We start from the raw sequence: 22,048 nt of genomic DNA on the forward strand, positions 1-22,048 counted from the left end.
GCCTGTAGACACCAGGAGCTCCCAGCCAGCAAAGTGGTGCTGTGGGAAATAACACAAGGGCATCGATCATGAACCCACATCTATACCTACTGTACATGGACGTAGTAAAGAAAGAGGCAGGGGCATAAAGTACTGGCTGCCAAGTTAGACCAAATGCATCATTTGTATAGAATGTAATTTGACTATTACTAATAAATCCATTATACCTCTGTGCCAGCTCTACTTTCTCCTTCATCTTCCGTACCTTCTAGCCATTGCATCAAGTTACAGTGTCGCCTGCAGCCCCTTGACCTCCCCACCACGCTCTCTCCGCCTGAATAGATGCAGTTTCCATCAACAATTTTTCCACCACATTGCTTTGGTTCCTCTCGCAGCGCACAGAGAATTACAGTGACATGCCCCCGCCGTCCCCAGTGCACCGTCGGACGTCTGCTCCTCTGCCCCTGTCCCTCCCAACAGCTCCGGATCAATATTTGAGTATGAGGGACTAGAGTCTGTTTGTGTTTCTCGCCTATCTCTACGGAGCAGCCCGTGCGTGGTTGTGTCAGGGCTGGCGGGCGTGGACTGGGCCTATGTGAGGAGTAAACCCCCAGACGACCGGAGAGTGCATATACATTTAATCAGTGTCTTAAACTGTGCATCTAAAGGATTTGGTGAATACATAGTAGGAATATCTGGATGCTTGCCCAGGTCACTGGGCGGGCGTGTACTTTTATCAACCTCCTATCTTCCACACAGTGTTTCTGAGAACATAAAAGGAACTTCCTCCACATCAATGGTGAAAAGTAACTATTAGTATATTAAGTATATGTAGTACAATTTTGAGGTGCTTTTACTTTGAGCTTTAATTACTATAGTTACTTAGCGGAAAACATTCAACGATTAAGCCGTTATACTTTGGCTTTTTTGCTCTGCTGTAATTCTAAAATGTCATATATGTATTTGTTTTATCCCACGATGTAGGCTATATATAACTGATTTTTTTCACCCAGTGTCAAATGTATTGCTACTTTTACTTAAGTTAACAAAATCGGAGTACTTCTTTTATCAACCTCCTACTCAGAGATCTCTCACGGTGTCCTGTCCACGCAGTGTTCCAGAGAACATGAAGAGCTCTCACTCTACGCCTTTGTCTGACAGTCGTTAATATTGATTCACACATGTTGGTTGGTCTCTGGAGCACACTTTAAAAAAAGTTTGTTGTTTCTTGTTTGCATGTGAATAATATAATTTTGAGAGAGGATTTGGGGTGTCCTCTACTGTCCTGTTTGGTCCAGGAAAATATACTTTTGCAAATAGTTGATGCATTCAAATGTTGTTGTATACAACAAAAAATATAGCCAAATGATATCTATACCTGCTTTTTACTGGTAATACAATGCTTTGAAAACTAGATTTGTTTTGTCAAACTAATGTAGTCTGTGATAGTGTGATTAGTGAGGAACAAGGAAGAATGAATGAATGGATGGATGGATGGATGGATGGATGAATGAATAAACTTAACCCATGAAATGGTGCATGAACCCCCACCACTGTTGTGGGTCTATGATGGAGTCGGACCCACCCGACACAATAGGTTGCTCTTAGTCAGGAATCAGGATGGTGGTCCCTGTGTCAAAATCAGTTGAAACCCCTGAGCTAACTCGTGGTAGTACACAGGATATAAGCCAGTGGTTCCCAACCTTTTCTGAAACTAATATTCTAAAAGCTTTCAGCTTGGACCAATGGAACTTAGTATAGTATGATCCTTTTTAAGGGTATCACAATGAAAACAAGCTATTCAAGGTTAAACAAAAAAATATATGTCTTTTACATTGTTATTTTTTACAATATTTTAATTAAAATTTCATTAAAATGCCATTTTTTGCCAGTTATTTGGGGCCCACTTACAATAATCTCATGCTCCACCAGTGGTCCCAGACCCACAGGTTGGGAATAGCTTAAGCCTTATATAACCATAAGCACGATGACGTGCTGTTCCTTTGTGTCTGTCTGTCTTTTATTTAAGCAATATTACACTCGAGGGTGTGCATTACCGTTATTAATGGCACGCCTGCGTTGCTGCAGGAACAAGCCGATAGGCGAGTTACGTAGGCAGCACAGAAGTCAACTCAATTTAATTTAATGATGTAATGATGTATAGCCACACTACGACTGAAAATGTCCTGTAGTAGCCACTCAACCGGGGACTGCCCTGCACAGCTGATTTTTATGTTTTGATTAGGTGTGCCATCATGCTTGTTTGAAGCACGGATAGAGAGCTATTTCAACCAATCAGATTGCTTCCTTGGAACTACCTGTCTTTTAATGGTATGTATGCCTGTGCACATCTCTAACTTGTGCTTTTTCACACTTTTTGTCATTGCAGACACTCCATACAGCAGCAAACCAATAAAGTCATCACTACCACAAGCCAACTCGTCAAACAGCTCTCTGATATAATCAGCGGCTCTTCACGGGTATTTCACACTCACCCCCTCAATCATTCGCTCTCATTTCGAAGAAGAAATGGAGGAATAAGCAAAAAATTCACATGATTAAACCCAATCTTGTGTTTGTTATTCTCACAGCAAGACCGTTTACGCCTGACGAGACTAAAGACTGAGCTCTCAGAGTCTGTCCAGCGTTATGGGGATCTACAAAAGGTAATACCTATACATATACACTCAGGTTAGCCATTCCCCTGACAATAATGGCATTAATGCATAAGTGAAGAATTAATTATAAGACAAATTAATATTTTGAGCATGAATAACTCCCAACCATAACCGAAACTCTATCATTATAAGATTAGTTTAGTCTTTTGGTTTGTTTTCACTGCCTTGTAATCCATGGACCGTGTAAATTGTTGCAAACGTGCATTTGAAAATATTATTGTGATTCATTTGGTTTGACTGCTTCAGATTGTCCTTCAACAAGACAAACAATACAAATAGAGGGTATGGATGTGATATCATCATCATCATACCCAGAAGTATGCGGGAAGGCCTACTAAGTGGCCAAAAACCTACTTTCTGGCTTTGACAGTCCATACATCCAAACAGAAAAGTCCTATCTGTTTACATTAAACAACGTCAAATTACGTTAAACTCACTTTGCCATTCGATTTTCCGCTCACTTTATATATATGCATACCCTTAGTCCCCCAAGTTTCCAAAAAGACAGACATGTACAGCACAGGTTTCCAAAAGTATACTTAGTTTGAAACCTGGTCTCAGAGCAACGTGTCTTCTGCTGAGCTAAAATGGAAAGCCTGTTTGAGCAGAAGAGATAATTGATGCAATGCCGCTTGTCAACAGTTGTTGTCCTACAGACTAGGCATTTCTTGACAACTGCAGTCGTGTTAGTTTGTGTATTTACATACAGTACGCTGCCATACAGATTGGTTAAAATGTAATTAAAATTTCCAGAAAGATCTTCAAGGCAGATATTTCACAATAACCTTTGAAATGTTGTGCATTTAATATGCTCACAAATATGGATTACTCATTCTTTATTCCCTCTGATATATATATGGTAGCATTACCTAGTTCAGACCAAAGACGATGCGTTGAAGTTTCCCAATTTCGGGCGCGTGTAATACGCAGAGGTTCTCTGTTCTGTGATCAGTTGCCCACACAGTTTGACACTCCCTCCTCTCCATTGCTTCCTTGTTCAGAAAATTGCTGACCGCTCGAGGGCCTTGCTACCCGCAGCACAGAAAGACAAGAAACAGGTGAGAGTCTGTCCTTTGTTCAGCCTTTTAGCCATAAAAGAGCAGCATGATAAGATAGGTCTCTCCGTGTGAGATTGCATCCTTGCAAGGACCAACTGTGTAGTGTTTTCCACTCTGCTGCGCCGAAGCAAATCTATTCACTGGGAAGCTTCAGTGTCACTTCCTTTTAGAGGAAATTGCTCTTTCTTATCCTGCTTGAGTCACAGCTTGACTTTAGTCTCTAGCTAAAACATGCACCGTCATTTCTGTTTTCCTTGCAGGTCCACGTTAAGTGACAGTACTGGCTGGAGTTTCACACATGAACACATGATTTGTTTGTTAGTTTTGATTATACGCCTTGATGCAGCTAGGTCCTCTTTCATATGTTTCATAAAGTGAGACGATGGTACTTATAGGGATTGATAGATACACCTAATTCACTGGCAATTCTCATTCCCCTCATCCCTCGAGGAGAAGGAGAATAGAAACATTATACAATGTGATCATCCTTCTCTATTTCAGTACTGGAAATATTAGAGCCGAGGAGGCGAGAGAGGCTGAGGTTCACTTTGAGCCACAGATATGGGAGATAGAGCTAAGTTAATTAAATTAAGTTTCACCCCCTCTGTGTGGTTAATACTGATAAAAAAGAAAATAATCTAGGTGGAAAAATCAGTTATAAAAAAAGATTGAAATAGATTGCAAGTATTACCATATTTTAAGGGTTTTATCAGACTTTCATTGACAGTCCCTTTGGATTTCAAGCCTGCTTTGACACTCACTCAACTTTTCAAATAAGGGCAAACTCTTCAGAAAACTCAACGTCCACATTTCATATTCATGCACATCATAGAGCACTCCAAACAGCACACATGTCTATAGACAGAGAGATGAGAACAAACAACATGAACCTCAATATACTTTAATAATTCTGTAATATCCAGGACCATAGATCTGCTATATAGATCACCTGGCCATTCGTCACTATTCTGTGTTTTTTGTTGATGTCAATGTCTTACAATTTACAATATAGGAATTTAGCAGATGTATATTTTGCAGTGAGAAAAATGTAGTGCGTCAGATGTGTGCATTTGTAGCATGATGTAGGCTACTGTATAATACACATTGCCAAATGGATAATATGGTAAGCAATAAATCAGCAATCAATGAAGACAAATGAGCAAGATTGTCACAAATAGACTCTGTTGGTTGTTATTATTATTAAAAATATATATACAGTATCACAATCTTGATTTTCTGATTAGAAAATGTTCTTTGCACTCAAGAAGGGGAGGAGTTTGTCTCTCACCGATAAGGCCGCTGACGATCAAATTAAATACTGCAATATACTCTCAACTCATTTGCCACACGAGCCACAGCTGAATGAATAGCAAATTATTTTAAAAGTGAGTCTGTCACTGCACTTTGGAGACAGTTTCACATTTTCTACAACTTTAGGCCGCAGTCACATCTATCAGACAAGCGTCTTATGGTTGTCTGATGAAAAGCATCAGACAAGACAGCTCCCAATGCATTTCTAATGGGAGTCACGTGGTTTCATCAGACAAACGTGTTTCATGTGGGGGGGGGGGGGGGGGGGGGGGGGCAAGACACAAGACAGAAAACATTTTGTAGGCGACAAGCTGAAGAACAAGGCGGGACTTCAGACAAGACAAAAAGGGTTGGGTTTACCCGCCAACCAATAGGAGAGAAGGTCCGTTTGTTACGCTGCACTGGGCGGTCTTTTCACACTCTGTTGTTTTTTTTCTGCAGAGTGCACTCAGTGCAGACACGGAAGAGGAAAGAGCCTATGCACTTTCGTAACGAAAATGATTTTATTGTTAAGTAAAGTAGTTTGGTCTGTTCCAGTAAGCAATTCAACAGGAAAATATAATCCCTGCCCGTCGTGGCCGAACAGAAAATTAAAACAAACGTTATAATTCAAGGTGCATGCATTTTATCATTCACTCCTAACCTAGCTCTGGTCTATATAGCCTAATGCTTATATGATTCCCCCCCTTTTTTTTCTCCTCTCATTTCTTTTAATAACATTAACATCGAGGTGTCCACTGGCAATGCCAAAGCAGTGGCATGCACTCTTCAATCTGTCGTCTCCTCTCCTGAAGTAACGCTGAACGGTCGGACTGCAGATAGGAGAGAGCTGTGCGCCCAGGCGCAACTATAGGCTCCAACTTGGAGACGCATGTCATCTCTTATCCTATATTTCGCCTATAGCCTGCATCGACGTCTGCGTCATGGCTAACAGCCTGAAATGCAGCAAGTCGTGTGTTGTGGTAAAATGGATGCGCTTTATTAAAAATAATGGAGTCGTTGCTAACAGAAAATATTAATTTTCCACAATGATGCCATGCTTAGTCTGCGTACCTGGAGGCTATATACATACACACGGAATCAGTGCCAGACTTGGCACCTACTGTGGTAGTGGTACTGATAAAGTGGAGACGCAACACGTTGACACAACCAACAAGCTACTAGCTACTGTGTCCCGCAGCTAACAGCGTAAGGACAACAACAGGCAACACGTGGATCTGTTTCCGCATGTCCTCGCACCGCCCACGCACCGCCCAGATTCCGCAAAGCATTGTGGTCAATTGATGCGACAAACGACAAGACAGATAAAACCATAAAACATTGATAAGACGCTTGTCTGATAGGTGTGACTGGCGCCTTAGAGGATGTTGGTTGATACTCAAAGAACCTAATAAAGAAAGATATGAAAATGCACATGTATCTCCTGCTGATCCAGACAGACCTGGTGTGCTGTTATTGTTACATTGTATTGTAGGCTATTAAGCGATGCAGTGTTGTGCTGTTGCATTAATAATCCTTTACACAAGCATTGTGTACTGTATGTCGCATTTACTATGAAAACCTGCATTTCCCATTTGTTCGTTTGTTGCGTCAACCATGCCTCCATATATGGCCAAGCCTTGTGACATGACGCCTTGTGACATCACACCTCCATATACATTATACAGTATGGTCACGCCTCATGACATTACGCTTCCATATTATGGTCACGCCTCGTGACATTCACAAGTGAATTCACAAGTGAATTCCCCGTTCATTTTATCCATAGGCTTTTCAAAAAGTATTTATTTAAAGACGTTTATGCCGCGGACAAAGCCAACTGGAGTTGTGACAAATCATGACAATAAACACAACACACAACAACATTGTCGGCCGAACAAATAATTACAAAGAAGAAAAACAACAAAACAAGTGTTGTAACCTGCCGTTCTGTTGTGTTTGTTGTCATGATTTGTCACAACTCGAGTTGGCTTTGTACAAGGTCTTTAAATAAATACTTTGAACGGGGAATCATTTCCTGGGCCCTGGTAGGGGGCGGGACTGCGACGCTCTATATCACCATCTCTGGACTGCACGGTTCGTTATCCCTCCCTGAAAAGCTTGCTGCTAATATTCAGCTCATTTTAGCGAATTGGGTTCAAACGCGGGTCATCAGTGGCCATGCATGGACCATTTCACCACTGGTGTTAGAGACACATTTCCTCCAGATCTGGTTGAAAGTGGTATGGAAGACTCTACAGTACACAAAGCTTACATTTCAGTTTAGACTCATGAAAGGTTATATTGTTCTATATAGAAGCCTTATATACCATATCAGTCCTCAAGGTGCCTGCCACTTATCGCTCTGTGGACAGCCATTGAAAGAGTTCGGTTAATGAATGATTCATATTAAGTGCGGTTTCGCTCACAAAGAACCTTGAACGAGGCCGTCTTTTTTATTTTTTATTTAATAAAGTGTGAAGGGCCTTATGCATAGTGAAGATCTTTCAACCTGCTGAAAGTCTTATACGCTGCCAAGCTTTAGAGGAGAGGGGAGGACAGATTATGGAACCGTGATTATCGCAGCGGTGCACGGTGGGTTCAGTGAACAGTGAGTTCATTTAGAGAAAACAGAGCACATTCATGAGAATTTGTCATATGTGTGGGCGATTCAGGGAAAAGTACTGTAACCCGTAACATAATGGAGCCTGTCGTCGTTACCTTTGTGTCTGCAGTACACTCTGAAACAGAAGGCCACAGTATAAATGCAGTGAAGGTTGTTTTAGTTTGCTCTGATGAAGGCTGCATAGCCGAAACGCGCAAGCGTTCCTTTTTGGTGTGTGCCAATAAAGAAATGGAAATGTGGGTACTTTGTTTCGCCGTTCTTTTAAAATTATAGGCCTACATATATAAAAAAAAAAATCACTAATACCAATACCAAAACAGGTGTGCAAGGTTGAATGTGGCTTTGCCCCATCTGACTGGTGAACAGTGTCCTGACGGTGTCAGGTTTGCTTGTTTGTGTTGTTGTGGAGGTGCATGTGGAAGAGGGAGCATATAGGCTGCTGTGACTCAGTAAAGGTGAGTCAGTTGAGGGCCAGTATACACACAGCCAACTGTGACTCAGTTAGTTGTGCTTTGGACCTATACACTGGCCCACTAGCATGCCTTCTACTGCACTGTATGTGCAGTCAGCCAGGGAGAGGTGGGATACATTAGGAATGCAAAAATAAACCAACAAAAATATATCTTGCTTATTACTCTTAATTCCTTCTCTTTCCTTCTGTGTTTGCATGTGTGCGCCTGTGTGTCTGCGTGCATGCGTGGGTGTGTGTGCCACAGAGTCCCCAGACACCCTTCACAGAGCTGTGTGAGGAGGGTCCTCTTTTTGGAGAAGCAGACGCCGCGGAGCCGGCGGAAGACTCTCAGGCCTTCTTGTCTGAGATCAGCGAGGAGGATGTGGAGGTGCTCCGAGAGAGAGAGGAGGCGCTGCTTCACATCGAGGTGAGAAAAACACACTTCATGTTATAGAAACAGCACCGGCAGCACGATTATGCTTTAGCCGCGATCGCGATTAATGAACAATTATTAAGATATAATCTGTATATACAGGATATAGTGGAAATCTACAGATCTACAAGTAAACAACATGTCGTGATGAGTTGCATTATGAGCTTTATTTCCGATTAGCCAAAGCTGTTGGTTAACGTGTGTTTTGTATTAATAATCAAAACCTGCAAAGTAACCAGTAACTAAAGCTGTCAAATATGGTGGAGTAAAAAAAATACAATATTGGTCTCTCAGATGTAGTGATATATAGTACACTTTAATGAAGTATTGAAAAATGCTCACGTACAGTAAAAGTACCTCAAAATTGTACTTAAGTACAGAAACTTAAATGCATGATTTACTTTCTACCACTGGAACTGAAAACACAAAACTGGAACAGGAAATGCGAATATGCCACCTTTTGGAAGACTGGGACACAGATACAGTACGGTACAGAGCACAGACCTTTTGGAAGACTGGGACACAGATACAGTACGGTACAGAGCACAGACCTTTTGGAAGACTGGGACACAGATACAGTACGGTACAGAGCACAGAGCCTACTAGCTTCCATCTAGTCTAGTCTAGATCAAAGAGAACGCAGCAGTTTTCCATAATGGCTTTTCTGTGTATGAGGCTTTCCTTATAGTCTTGCTCTCTTGCACAAGCCACTAAACTTGCCTTTAATCCATTTAGGACGGGAAACCCTTTTGGTGTTTTAAGCATTATGTTATACTTTAGCTATTTAAAAGAATTGCAGATCTACAAGCTTGTAGATCTGCTATTTTTGTAACATTCTGAAAATGTGCCCCAAATCTTTGAATATTATGTTCTTTCAGTGCGAAAGTTTTTAACTCAAATCTTTGCTTCGGTGGGGTCCCTGGAACTACATATTTTCAGATGGGGGTCCGCGGCCAAATACTGAAAAAGGTTGAGCACCACTGACATAGAAACTTACGTTTTTCAGAAAACTGTTAGGATTTAGAAGCCATTTTTTTAGAATCAGCCTCAGGTCTAAATGGGTTAAATCAGCCCGACATCTGAGATACCAGCAGGACGTCGGTTTAATATACAATATACCCAAATAAATAGGCAGACATCTGCCGGGCGTGCGCAGACCACGTCAGTAAATAAGAAATCAGACAGTCCCTGTCTGGTTCCTCCCTCCTCCAAAAGCTTATTAGTATTTTGTCACGGTGCCTTCATGCTGCTGCAGGATATTGAATCCTACCCAATTACTAAGGTGCTTTTATGGACTTGTTGTGTTACCTGGGAAACATGTGTATGGAATCATAATGGGTAATGGAATCATGATGTTTTCCATGCTCACTTTCAGGTGTAGGGGAGTGCGACTACTATATAAAACACACACACACACACACACACACACACACACACACACACACACACACACGCGCACGCACGTCTCTGCTCTGATGTGAGTCAGATTATGTTTTGACGGCCAGGCCCACACAATGCCGACAAAAAGGGGTGCCTGTCTTGGGCTGTTTGTCATCTTGAACGACACTCCCTGATGTCGGATTTATTGAAGTTGCCAGTCGGCTTTCTGCGGGATCCCGGTGATGAAACTTTTGACGACTGATAAACTTCATTGGCCGTCTCACAGCCATATGGCTAAATCAAAGTGATAAGAACCTGACACATGGCGTGGCAGCCCAGGATGCTTTATTATTATTTTTCTCCGCGATGACAAGCTTGTGAGAGGCAGTGGCGGGCCCATGGCTGGAAGCTCACCATCCAGTGGTTCTGAAGACTAATGATAATGTTTTTAGAGCACTCTGCCGGTTAATGAAGACACATCTCTCTGCCTAGTCAGAGCTGTCGGAACATCATCAATGTTCAAATCAGCTAATCCCACCGCGGTGGCCGCGGTTGAGAGGGAGCCGGCTGGGTGTCGGGGGGGGGGGATAAAGAAAGGAAAAATGGACGAGCATCAATCTCCCCTTACAGAAGTGGCTGTGAAAGCCGCTGAAAAGGCCCCAATGCCAAGTGACAGCCTCATCTCAGCGGAGCTGGCGAGGTGGATAACTTGATGGCCTCTCAGGCCGTGCGTTAGTCATACGGCCATGGATGGATGTCATAGGCAGCGTTCTGCAAGGTGCTGAAGAGCTTGATGTGCTTCCTTCCTTCCAGGAGGCTGATAGCATCTGACAGTGTGCTTTCTGCATCTCTCTCTGTCTCTCTGGACCCCACGTCCCCTCCCCCCAACACACACACACAAACACACACACACACACACACACACACACACACACACACACACACACACACACACACACACACACACTGTAAACTGTAAACATCCCTCTCTGGTTGTTCCATTCCACTAAATCAACATTGTTTGCAGCGGGTCATGCCCCTCCTCTCTCTGTCTGGCTCCCTCTCTATCTCTCTCTCTCTCCGTCTCCCCAGGCCCCAAGACCGAGAGACCTGTGTCTGTCATGTCTACCAGCTTTTCTCTCTCTCTCTCTCTCTCTCTCTCTCTCTCTCTCTCTGTCTGTCTCTGTCTCTCTGTCTCTCTGTCTCTCTGTCTCTCTGTCTCTCTCTCTCTCTCTCTCTCTCTCTCTCTCTCTCTCTCTCTCTGGATAACAGTTGACCTGGGGCTGGGGTTGCTGTAGTTTACTCTTCTTCAGAGGGAGGGAGAGGAGGGAGTGTGTCTCGTGGTTTCTGCAGATGACTAGAGCCACGCTGTGTGGTGCCCTGATGGGACGTGACGTCTATGGGGGGACGCAGAGGTCGGGACCTCCTCTCCATGCTCCTGCACACCAGGGATGCTGTTTATTTTTTTGGTTTTCTACAGTGGTTGTAGTCCCCCCCCAACCCCCCCCCCCCCCCCCCCAGGAGAACCAGTCTGGGGCGGAACCGACAGCCCACCACCTCACCTCACCTCACTGCCATCACCCCTCCCACCCCTCTCTCTTTCCCGGGACGGGTAATTGAATTCAAGCGTATCGTCCTTGAGTGTCACCGTGTTCATTCTGGAACCTTCTGACAAGGGGAATGCATGGAGGCAGAACATTTGGTATCGGCGCTCCTGTGACGGATTCTGTGCCCCCAATCAACCCCCTCCACTTGTCCCCTATAACCGACCCTTTCACACCATCCCCTCCTGGCTTTGGTCCTATCATCATCATTGCATCCTAAATTAATTCATAAAAGAGTGATACAAAAAAAATAAACACTAAAGAAAACAATGGCAGGGGACAGCATTCAAGGGGAATGTGAATACAACATCTGGCAGTGCACAGTGTCTGTCCTATCAAATGCATCCTTGGGACAGTATCTATTCGACACTGTATAATCCTTTCTAGTGTTAACTAACTATACATTTTTCAGAATAAAGGCACTAGAGTGCCAAGCAGATGGGCAGAGTTTACTCTGGAAGGCCCCGCCTTCCATTTCCTCCAAAAACCGGGAGGGTTCATTACTACCTCGCGCTAATAAGTCTGATCTCTCTTTATAAGTGTTAATATTCCAAAACGAGATGCTTGCTTAAATCAGAAATTAGGACAATAGTTTTGTCGGCCCGTAAACAAGGAAGTGAATGGCTGCGCTCATCTGCAAAACATGTCCAGGAGCTCTGAGCAGTGTTGCCTAGTAAGTTAGCAACGGCCGCTGTCAAAAGATTGATTCAGTGATCCCGTTTTATATCATTAAAAAGGACCTAAAGACGTGTATACATGTCCAACGCACCCTGTGGTTTTAATTCAGAGGACGTGTACAGTATACATTTCATTAGCATAATAAGTGTTAACTTATCCCTTTGTAACTACAGAGAGTACAGTATACAAATGTAACAAAATGGACCAGCACAGTTCCGTTTGTTTACATTTGTACACTCTCTACACACTAAAACACGGTGGATTTGAATAAGATACTGTAGGCTCAGTGGTCTTGTGGTTAGAACCTCGACCTCCCTGAGATTGGGAGGTCGAGGTTCAATCCCTGGCAGAGTCATACGAAAATGGCACTCAATCCCTGCTTGGCACTCTACATCAAGGGCTCTGGGGTAAATCCCTGTGACATATAGCGTCTTGTCCCCGGGGTCCACTTGTACATGAAGCTGCCTCAAGCTACGGAAACATGAGACTGTTTACTTAGATGACTTATGCCAAATTCAAACTTAGTTAGTTTCCCCATGCACTAAAAGCGTGTGCACAAACCGTGTGAAACATCATACGCTCCTCACCATAGATGATGCATGGAACCACACCGCTTTCTCTTTCAGTGTTACCCTTCAGTGTAGACGGCATACGAGGAGGAAAACGCAGGACTCTATATAGAAATCACCTCATAATAATTGACCATTTATTATCACACCATGTTGCCGATCAAATGCCATATTGGTTTTGCTTTGTTTGTTTCTACTGCACACACTGGAACAAAAGTCTTGATGTTCTGATCGATTATTGTTCGCCGCGTTTGTCAAAGTGATGAGCACACCGGCACTCTGTAAGAATGCAGTCATCTGAATTCATGAGCACACTTGAATACATTCAAGAGTTGATAAGAGACATCTCAGGCTCCTATTATAAAATAATACATTAGATTTTTTTGCCATCAGTACAAATGAGAATAAATTATGTCAAGTGGAGTGAGGTTTGTGTAAAATAAGGGAGGGAAGGCTCCATTACAAAATGTTGAGTACGGGAGAGAGTTGAACTCCTGCAACATCAACCCACTGTTCCTCTTGCTGTCAGAAGCTATATCTCCCGCACTGCCCTTCAGGCTGCGCTCTTGGTAAGGACTTTATAGGTCCTTGGGCTGCTGCCTGAGAGGAAACATTTGATTTTACATTATAAACCGTTTATTCAGCAAGGGCAAAAAAGAGACATCTCATGTTCAAGTCCTTTGCCGGCGGTGGTGTGGGCAAAAATGTCATTGTCCCCTCCCCTTTTCTCACCAGTAAGCATGCGTATAAATCTGCTTAAGAGTTGTTCTGCCGCGGCGGTGACACTGTGTCCTGTTGCCCGATGCCTATGGGCCCGGGTGGGAGAGAATCTCATATCAGCATTAAACACATTTATTTTGGGGAGAGCGAGAGAGAGAGAGGGGCAAGTTGATATTGAGAGAGCTTGAGTGAGAACAGCAACATGTATTTTGGTTTGTCAGTCTGTTCTGTTGTTTGGAACAATCCGGTATATGTTATACATGTGTTAATCTACACACAGGTGAATTTGATTATATTAGAATGAAGAAGCAATGGTCAAAATTAGCCCCCTACAATGCTGCTGCTAAATCAAAGCTGTACAGAGATTGGTGGAATCATGACTGATATTTCAATCAGCGGTGAGCCTGATCTCATGGCAAATAAACTCAAAGTGCTGTGAGTTAATTTGTATTATTGTACAGTTAAAATACGGGCTGCAGGGACTACCTGCCTCCCACAGTGGAGCATGGGATTCAATTCCTCCATGGCTTCAGCTTGAATGGATGTGTTCTCTGTCCCAACACTGGTGACTCCCAAAGGTTTGTTTAGGAGTCACTGCACTCTGAGTGAACTTGGATAATGTGTTCCTCCGTATGTGTCGCGTCCTCACCATCGCGTAAAGAGAAGCAGCTGGTGACTCCATGCGTAGCAGAGGTGCTTGTCTACACCCTCCCCAGAACAAGTGGGGCTTACCAGTTGATCAATGTTTTTATTGGCAAAATGCATAGGGTATTAGATAATTCACCAAGTAGCTTGAGAGCTTATTTCCATTTATTATTTATATATACAATTTCAACATGCTCTTTTTCTCTTGATGGATAACTTGAAGTTAACAATAAAGCTTATCATCTAAAGGCTGGCAGGTAACCCAATTGAGTTCATTGTTCAAGGGGAATTTGCATATCAGCTAAACTGGGGGAAATTGTATTATAATTTAGCGTTAAAATATAGACACGCACGCACACACGCACGCACGAACGCAAACAAACAAATAAACAAACAAACAAACAAACAAACAAACACACATACACAACGCCGTTTTCTGCACCACAAAGGGAGGGTCTGCCCACAAAGGGAGGACAGAAAACTGTGTTGCGTCATAAACGGTCAGCCTCTTGCAGAGCCACCCATTAAAACTATGACAGAACTTCGCTGGTTCTGGAAAGTTTCATGTTACAGAAGGTTTGGCGTTACCCTTCATAGTAAAAAAGAGCCATAAATGTCTAGCATTGTCCTGAGTTGCAATTTAACGACGAGTCATGTGTTCTGATGTCCTTACTTTTCAAAGTTAATACCAGAGTCACCTAGCTTCCCTCACTTTTTACGAGGCAAGTTGTCGGCTACTCGCAAATAAATGTTTCCTGGGATGCATGACATGAGATTATTTAGCAGAGGGCGGGAGGTAACGGGCACACTGGTGTTGCAATTCCAATGTAACTAAAGGACACAAATTATTTACTTTGGCATGTGGTAGCAATCCAATAACAATAGTATCTGAATTAATTTTGATGGGAAGTTTTCTTTAATCTGGTAATTTTTCATGTCATTATTGGCAATATTTTTTTAAACTTTTCCAATAAAAAGAAAACTTTTTTTTAATCTAATACCCTATACATTTTTGCCATTAAAAAGCAAAAAACAAACGCCAAGTTCTTGTAAATACAGATACAAATTAATATAACGATAAATCTATTGACAGTATGATATATGGGTGAAGTGTATGGGGCTTAAACGGTTAACAGGCTACAGTATATGGGCTGACCTGCCCTGCAATGCAAACAGAAGGGAATTGAAATGACAAGCGTTGACAGCAGATGATGACTAATGTTGCCTGTGGAGAGGGGACTGCATGGTGTCAGATAAGAATTGTCACGGCCGCACCGGCTAATGTGGTCGTGCAGCCAAGGGACACCGAAGCCAAACATGTTATCCACTGCCCTACAGGGCATCCCCCTTGCTTGGCCAGGGGAGATATTAGGCTTTTGGTCTTCAGGCAGAGGCTCTGCTCTGTATGTACACATTCACAGCACGTTGGCCCGGCGTCACATGCATTTTGTGCATTTCTAACCCGGCTGTTTGAGTTTTTGAGTTTATGAGGATGCATCCTGTGTCTCAATCGTAATTCTGTAATTTCCTTCCGAGTCCTTTCCTTGTGTCTTATAGTGACTAGTCCCTCCCACCAGAGGTGCATGGAATAAACAAGACAAGGAGAGAGGAAACATTTATTTATTTGCGATGCCCACTGAGCTGAGCCCCCCCCCCCCCTCTCCCCCAACTTAATAACTCTGCTTAGACACTCACACAAAAAAAATCATTGATGGCAGAACAGTCTTTGCCACAGTTAATTTGCCCCACTACAGTTTCACATCGATGTCCCCAGCGGCCACACACACACACACACACACACACACACACACACACACACACACACACAAATGTAAAATATCATTGCTAGCTAGGGGCGTCATGCTGTTCAGTTGAGGAAGTCTTCCTGGAACGATGCACTTTATGTTCCCTCACTCACAGCTCCTCAGTGGTGCCTCCTAATCCTCACTCCTGTACTGTAGCTCATTGGCTTGGAGCAGGAATTAGAGGCACGGCAGGCAAAATGGCAGACCGACTTTTTCCACTTAATACAGTATATAGACAAGCGAGGATAGAGATAAGAGGACACGAGATGCATCCTTAGGCTTTCTTAGTTTCTTCCTCTCCTTCAAACCGCCCCTCCTGTCCTTCCTCCACCCTCCCCCCACTCGGCCGTCGTTGTCAGATGTGTCAATGTTCCCCGCTGTGGGGGTGTCAGACTCACCTGTTGGAGGGTGACAGTGCGGGCACTGCATCGCCCAGACACCTTCGGAAGGGGAGCTGTGAGCCATGTGGCCCGGCACCTCCCCCTCTGCGCCTGTGTCTGATCTGCATACCTAATAGGCTCCCATTACCGGAGCCAGTCGACAGGCACCTGTAGGAGGCGGGCGATGCAGCAGACACACACTTCCTTGTGCCACAGTTCCCTCTGCAGGCACGAGAGGTGATCACCACCACTGTGTTCATTTTGTTGACTAACACTAAGACTAAAAGACAAAGGTTCTTCAGAAGACTAAATAGGACTAAAACTAAATGGTGTGTTATTCAAAAGACTATAAAATGTTATATTCTGTTCTCTTCACCAACTCTGCATCGGTGGTTAAGTAATGAAGTAGTTAGTAGCATTATACCACCGTGTAGCAATACTACTAGTGCTGGAGGTAATAGGCCCTATATTCAAGATATTAGAATTCAAAGTACACTATACTTGAGTAAATGTACTTAGTTCATTTCACCACTGCTCTGTAGGTTTACTAGCTTGGCTCTTGCTGGCCCCTCTGAATTACCACAATAATTTGTCTGCCAATACTATGTGCATGGAGCTGATTCTGCACTACAGTACTGTATATGTGGTACTATCTCACAAACTGAAAGAATCCACTTCTGTTCATTCCGCTGTGCTTGTCTATTAGGGTTTGATAACAACAGTGCAAACGTGTGGAATCCTTTGAGAAAATCCAAGCGATTTACTTTTGCTGTAGCCTGCTTTATATTTCCTTTATTTGTTATCTCTGCTACCTTATGTGATACAATTCATCTTCAAGAGGAGTTTGTTTGCGAATATCAAGAAACTGTTCACTTCTTATGCTACCACTCTTCTACTTTCCTAAAGAGGTAAATTAGTTTCATCATGCAGGAGGGGGGAAACCTGCTACTTATTTCTGCAAGATTACGGAGAGGTGAAGAATCTCTGGTGTGATACAGGCAATACGATGAAATGTGACAGCCAACATCCACAGAAGAAGTCTCTCTCTCTCTCTCTCACACACACACACACACACTTTGCGCTCGTCTTCTCTTATCAGGCAATCTGCCGTGTTCCAAGTCTTTGGATGGACCTGTAATCTTAGCATTCATATCTGCCGCTATCAGTCAGCCGTCTTACAACTGCAGAAACGTGAGGCGTGCCCCGCTTGCCGACAGGGCTGTCAATCAAGATGCCGCTGGCAGGCTTGTTTTTGTAGATTTCTTCTTTTTTATTTTTTCTATCTTGGCCAGAGTTTAATTGTGTTTTCGCCGTCTCCGCTGTGGCCTCGATGTCAGATGGAACAGATGTACGGAATCTCCAACTGACATTTTATTACGAACAAACGCCGGGCCCCTTTAACCATGCCATGTCCACCGTTTGTTCAAGTGCATTCTTCCCATCAACAAGACACACAATACCAGCTGCGGCGGGATTGACAGGTTGTCAGAGGACGATGTGAGGCTGACTGACTGTGGCTTGGAAGAAAATGCTGTGGCCCTCATAAACACAGTCCACCAGGGGGCAACCAGGGAGTTTAAATTCAAAGTCAATTTGTAGATTATTTTTGCCAGTTTAATCCATATACCTGACATTGTGCAAGCCATTATTGTCAGAAACGTTTATTATAGTCAATCTGACCGTTCACATTAGGGCTACACCATATGGACAACATGTCATATCTCTGTATTTATGCCAAATATTCTAATATCGATACAATATACAATATTACCGTTAAAACTTTCAAAAAAGTTCGCTAACGCACTCGACCAGGGCTAACAACAAGTTTTTGTCAGAGGATATGGCTATTTGGAGGATGTTGTTAATTTATGTCAAAAACGTTACTATTCAGAACAGCATGCATGCACCTATGCACGCACGCACATACTCATCTCAGAGGTACTGTATATGTCACTGGATGAAGCAATATGAAAATGAACTGCTGGTAATTTAGAGTAAAATTCAGAGAGCCTGGTCCCATGGCAGTAGGGCCAATAAAGTGGCCATAGAATATAAACTCAATGATATATAGAAGATGGCACACTTTTGGCCCTAAGCCTGCCCACGCACTCTCCCCTCAGGCAGAGGTCCCAGCTAAGACCATCCCATCTCTCTCTCTCTCTTTTCACTTACACTCAGCGTTTCATACATTTGTTACACACCATTCTGTCATTATAATGAAATGAGTTACGGTTGCCAAAGCGCTTTGCCAGGTAAAATAAATGTGTTGTTATTCTATTCCCGAGTGACGGACAGCGTTGCCCAAAGACGAATGCAAAAAGTCTTTAGCATTTGTGACGTTTGCCAGGGGCCATTTTGGCTCCGTCCAGATGGCATTTGCCAAGGACCAGAATGGCTGCCAGTTTCCACAGCAATCTCAGACACCTGTGATGGATGGCCCACTGCGTTAGGCTATACAAACGCAGCTGTGATTGCACGGTGCAATAATGGAGGAGAAGGGGGGACCTGTGAGAGGGAGATAGACACAGGTTTTATAAGCCTCCATATTGCTCTGAGCTGATACACAGAGAACAGATTTAAAGCTTGGAGAGTGTGGAGAATTAGCTCCGGTCAACCGTAGCCCCAACAGTTCTCTCAGTGCCCTGACAGAGAAATAATTGAACGGAAACTTGTTTTAGGCACTTTTATTTGCTGCATTATTAATTATGTAATTTTGCTGGATTCCGCTGAGCAATTAAGGTAGCACAACTATAGGCAATAGTTTAATAGATGGAGCTCTAGTGAAGTTAGTGATCCCTGGTCAGTAATGTATGATCAGCAATGATGGGTAAAACAACTCTTTTTTTTTGTTTCTTTATATAGAGAGACATGCTGGACATCAGCCAAATTATGAAGGACCTGGCAAGCATGGTGCATGAACAGGGAGACGCCATAGGTAAGTACTGTACATGTGTGCTGTATGTCTGTGTATGTCTACAGCAGTCTTATAACTCTAGTTCTATGATCCCATCTGGAGTCCATGGGTTTAACCACACACATTCATATTGAGATGAAAGAATCACACCCGTGTGAAGTGAGGGGCGCTCTTATCATCGTACATCAGAATTTGCGCTCTCACCTTCGTCTTCAGTGTTAGTGTTACGCAATGTTTGTGTTTACACAAACACTCAAAATTGTCCATTGTCAATGGCATTTAATGTTTGTGTTATGACAAAGTTTGTGTTTACACACACACACACACACACACACACACACACACACACACACACACACACTAAAAGTTGGACATAGGAGGCCCTAAAAAATATGCATTAGCCATCAGGATGAGTCTATACTGTTACTGTATAGTATATACATGGTCTATACTATACATACTATATGGTGACTATCCCTACAAGGACTTGTAGAACTCATCATTGTCGTCAGTGACCAGGATTGCAACCTTTATTTTTCACACGGCTATGTGCTTAGGGAGTGAAGCCCAATACTTCTACCCTGTCCACCACCTCTAGGTAGGTTTAAGCCCAATACTTCTACCCTGTCCACCACCTCTAGGTAGGTTTAAGCCCAATACTTCTACCCTGTCCACCACCTCTAGGTAGGTTTAAGCCCAATACTTCTACCCTGTCCACCACCTCTAGGTAGGTTTAAGCCCAATACTTCTACCCTGTCCACCACCTCTAGGTAGGTTTAAGCCCACTACTTCTACCCTGTCCACCACCTCTAGGTAGGTTTAATACTTCTACCCTGTCCACCACCTCTAGGTAGGTTTGGCATGTCTGGTGTGTCAGGGGAGTTGGACACAGCAGCAACAGATCAGGAAGAATTCACTGGAGCAGCTCAAACAGTTTTATGGTTTTAGCGCAAAAGTCAAAGTCATGACTCTGATGAAGATGTAGTGAACATCGGAACATTAGGATCTTTGTAATTTGCACCTATTATCGGTATTAAAAAACCCACAACTGTGTGCAGTGAGGGGCGCTCTTAGTATCGTACATCATCATGACGTAAAATAGACACTATGCTGATTTGCTCAGACACTGAAATTCTCCATTCATTGTCAATGGGAATTTAATGTTTGTTAACATACACTAAAAGCTGGATATACTATAGGAGGGGCTAGCGCCCCTCAAAAACATTAAACCTTCCACAGTCTGCACTGCTACAGTGAATTATTTCTTTCCTATTACCTGCCTTTCTGGGACTCTGACCCGATGCCAAAACTGTGAAGTCACTCCCAGAGTGAACTGCCAATCCGTGTCCGTCCATCTGCCTTAGCAGCAGACAGGAGGGCAGCCACTCGCACTATACTGCGAATTAGAGGATGACACAGGAGTGGATTTCCTCCCCCAGGGCCGTCCCATCCCACAACCACAGAGAAAAACCCATCCCCTCCCAATCCCAGGCCAGAGGAAAAAGAAAAAAGAACAGAAAAGAAAGGAAAAACGTCCCACTCCTGGTATAATGACTCCCGATCCCATCCCGCACCGGACTTTGTGTTCTTTGTAGATTTCATGCAGTTTTAATGCAAAAGATATGGCACCAGGAACAGTTAATCTGTGGTAATATGATGAGGCTAATTGATGATTTTCCCTCTCCCTCCCGCTCCCGTCAACTTTTCATTCTTGAATCCCGAAAAAATGTCATCCTCTACTGTGAATACGTGAGCATGTTGGGCAGAACAGAAGGTTAACTACAGGTGTGGGTTGCAACTGACACTTAAAGCACACATAGTGCTGTAACACCGGTACCTTCTGGCCCTCGCTGCTCACTTGGACAGCAGGTTGAAGGGGTAGCCCGACTGATCTCATACCCGGAAAAAGACCCTGACACTTTCAATAGATCGAACCTGATGTAGGGGCACTATGTCGATCAAAAACACCACTGCACAAATCTCCTCCACACCTGTTCCACTGAACAAAGTGGTCTTCATCCCCCCCACACATGGGGTCAGGGTCAACCTGGTGGATACAATGAAGCCACAACATGGACTAATGTTGGGTTTCTCCAGACAGAAACGAAATGGCATTTCCATGTAGAGATATAGTTCAGAAATGTCTAGTGGCCGTGGCTTCACGGCAGCATAGGCTTGTGAAATGCCTCTGTAAGCCAGTGAATGAGCTTCTGTATCGACAGGGTTTATGCCGGCCCACTTTTCTGCACAATAGATGAAAAGCTGTTGTGTCCACCTTATCATGGCTGTGGGTTCTGCATACTCTATGCCAATGTGTACATTGAGCATTAACTTCCTCTCTCCCTGTGGGATTGAGGTCAAACAAACATTTAGTAGTTCCACTCACTCTCCAGCCTTTTCGACCATAGTATGTGTGCGCAAACATGCTCATTCCAATGGTTGGTCCTTGGTTGGTGTCAACAACAATCAAAGTAGGCAGTGCATGTTTTTCTTTGACAAATAGATCCACAAATTTGGCTCACAATCTCAGGGTGCAGTCTCCTCCTCAGGACATTATGTTGGCCCCCGACATTCAGCTGGACTGGCATGCTCTGAGGAGGTTGGCCAAGGCCCAGCTCCATAGATTTTCTGCCACCTTCAACAAATGTGAGGATCTACAACATCTCCACCAACTAGAAGCAGCACCTGCTGACATTTCTGCAGCTAGGACTTTGATTGATTGATTGATTGATTGATTGATTGATTGATTGATTGATTGACTGAAAATGTCCTTCATCATTACATGAAAATAAGAACACATTTCTAATCATCACAATTAGGTTTGGGGAAAAAGGTGGT

At 43.5% G+C, this 22,048-nt stretch overlaps 1 protein-coding gene across 1 annotated transcript in view; it reads left to right on the forward strand.

Moving 5' to 3' along the window:
• The window catches only part of tsnare1 (T-SNARE Domain Containing 1), a 121,799-nt gene that overhangs the window by 50,652 nt on the left and 49,099 nt on the right, over nucleotides 1-22,048 (forward strand). Inside the window, exons 5-9 of the mRNA XM_080767205.1 lie at nucleotides 2,369-2,459; nucleotides 2,571-2,645; nucleotides 3,659-3,715; nucleotides 8,348-8,509; nucleotides 19,159-19,231. Of these exons, the coding sequence (XP_080623331.1) occupies nucleotides 2,369-2,459; nucleotides 2,571-2,645; nucleotides 3,659-3,715; nucleotides 8,348-8,509; nucleotides 19,159-19,231 (458 nt within the window). The remainder of the gene's footprint in view (nucleotides 1-2,368; nucleotides 2,460-2,570; nucleotides 2,646-3,658; nucleotides 3,716-8,347; nucleotides 8,510-19,158; nucleotides 19,232-22,048) is intronic.

The sequence above is a fragment of the Protomyctophum bolini genome (genome assembly GCF_963924005.1).
Source record: "Protomyctophum bolini genome assembly, chromosome: 7".
Classification (NCBI taxonomy): domain Eukaryota; kingdom Metazoa; phylum Chordata; class Actinopteri; order Myctophiformes; family Myctophidae; genus Protomyctophum; species Protomyctophum bolini.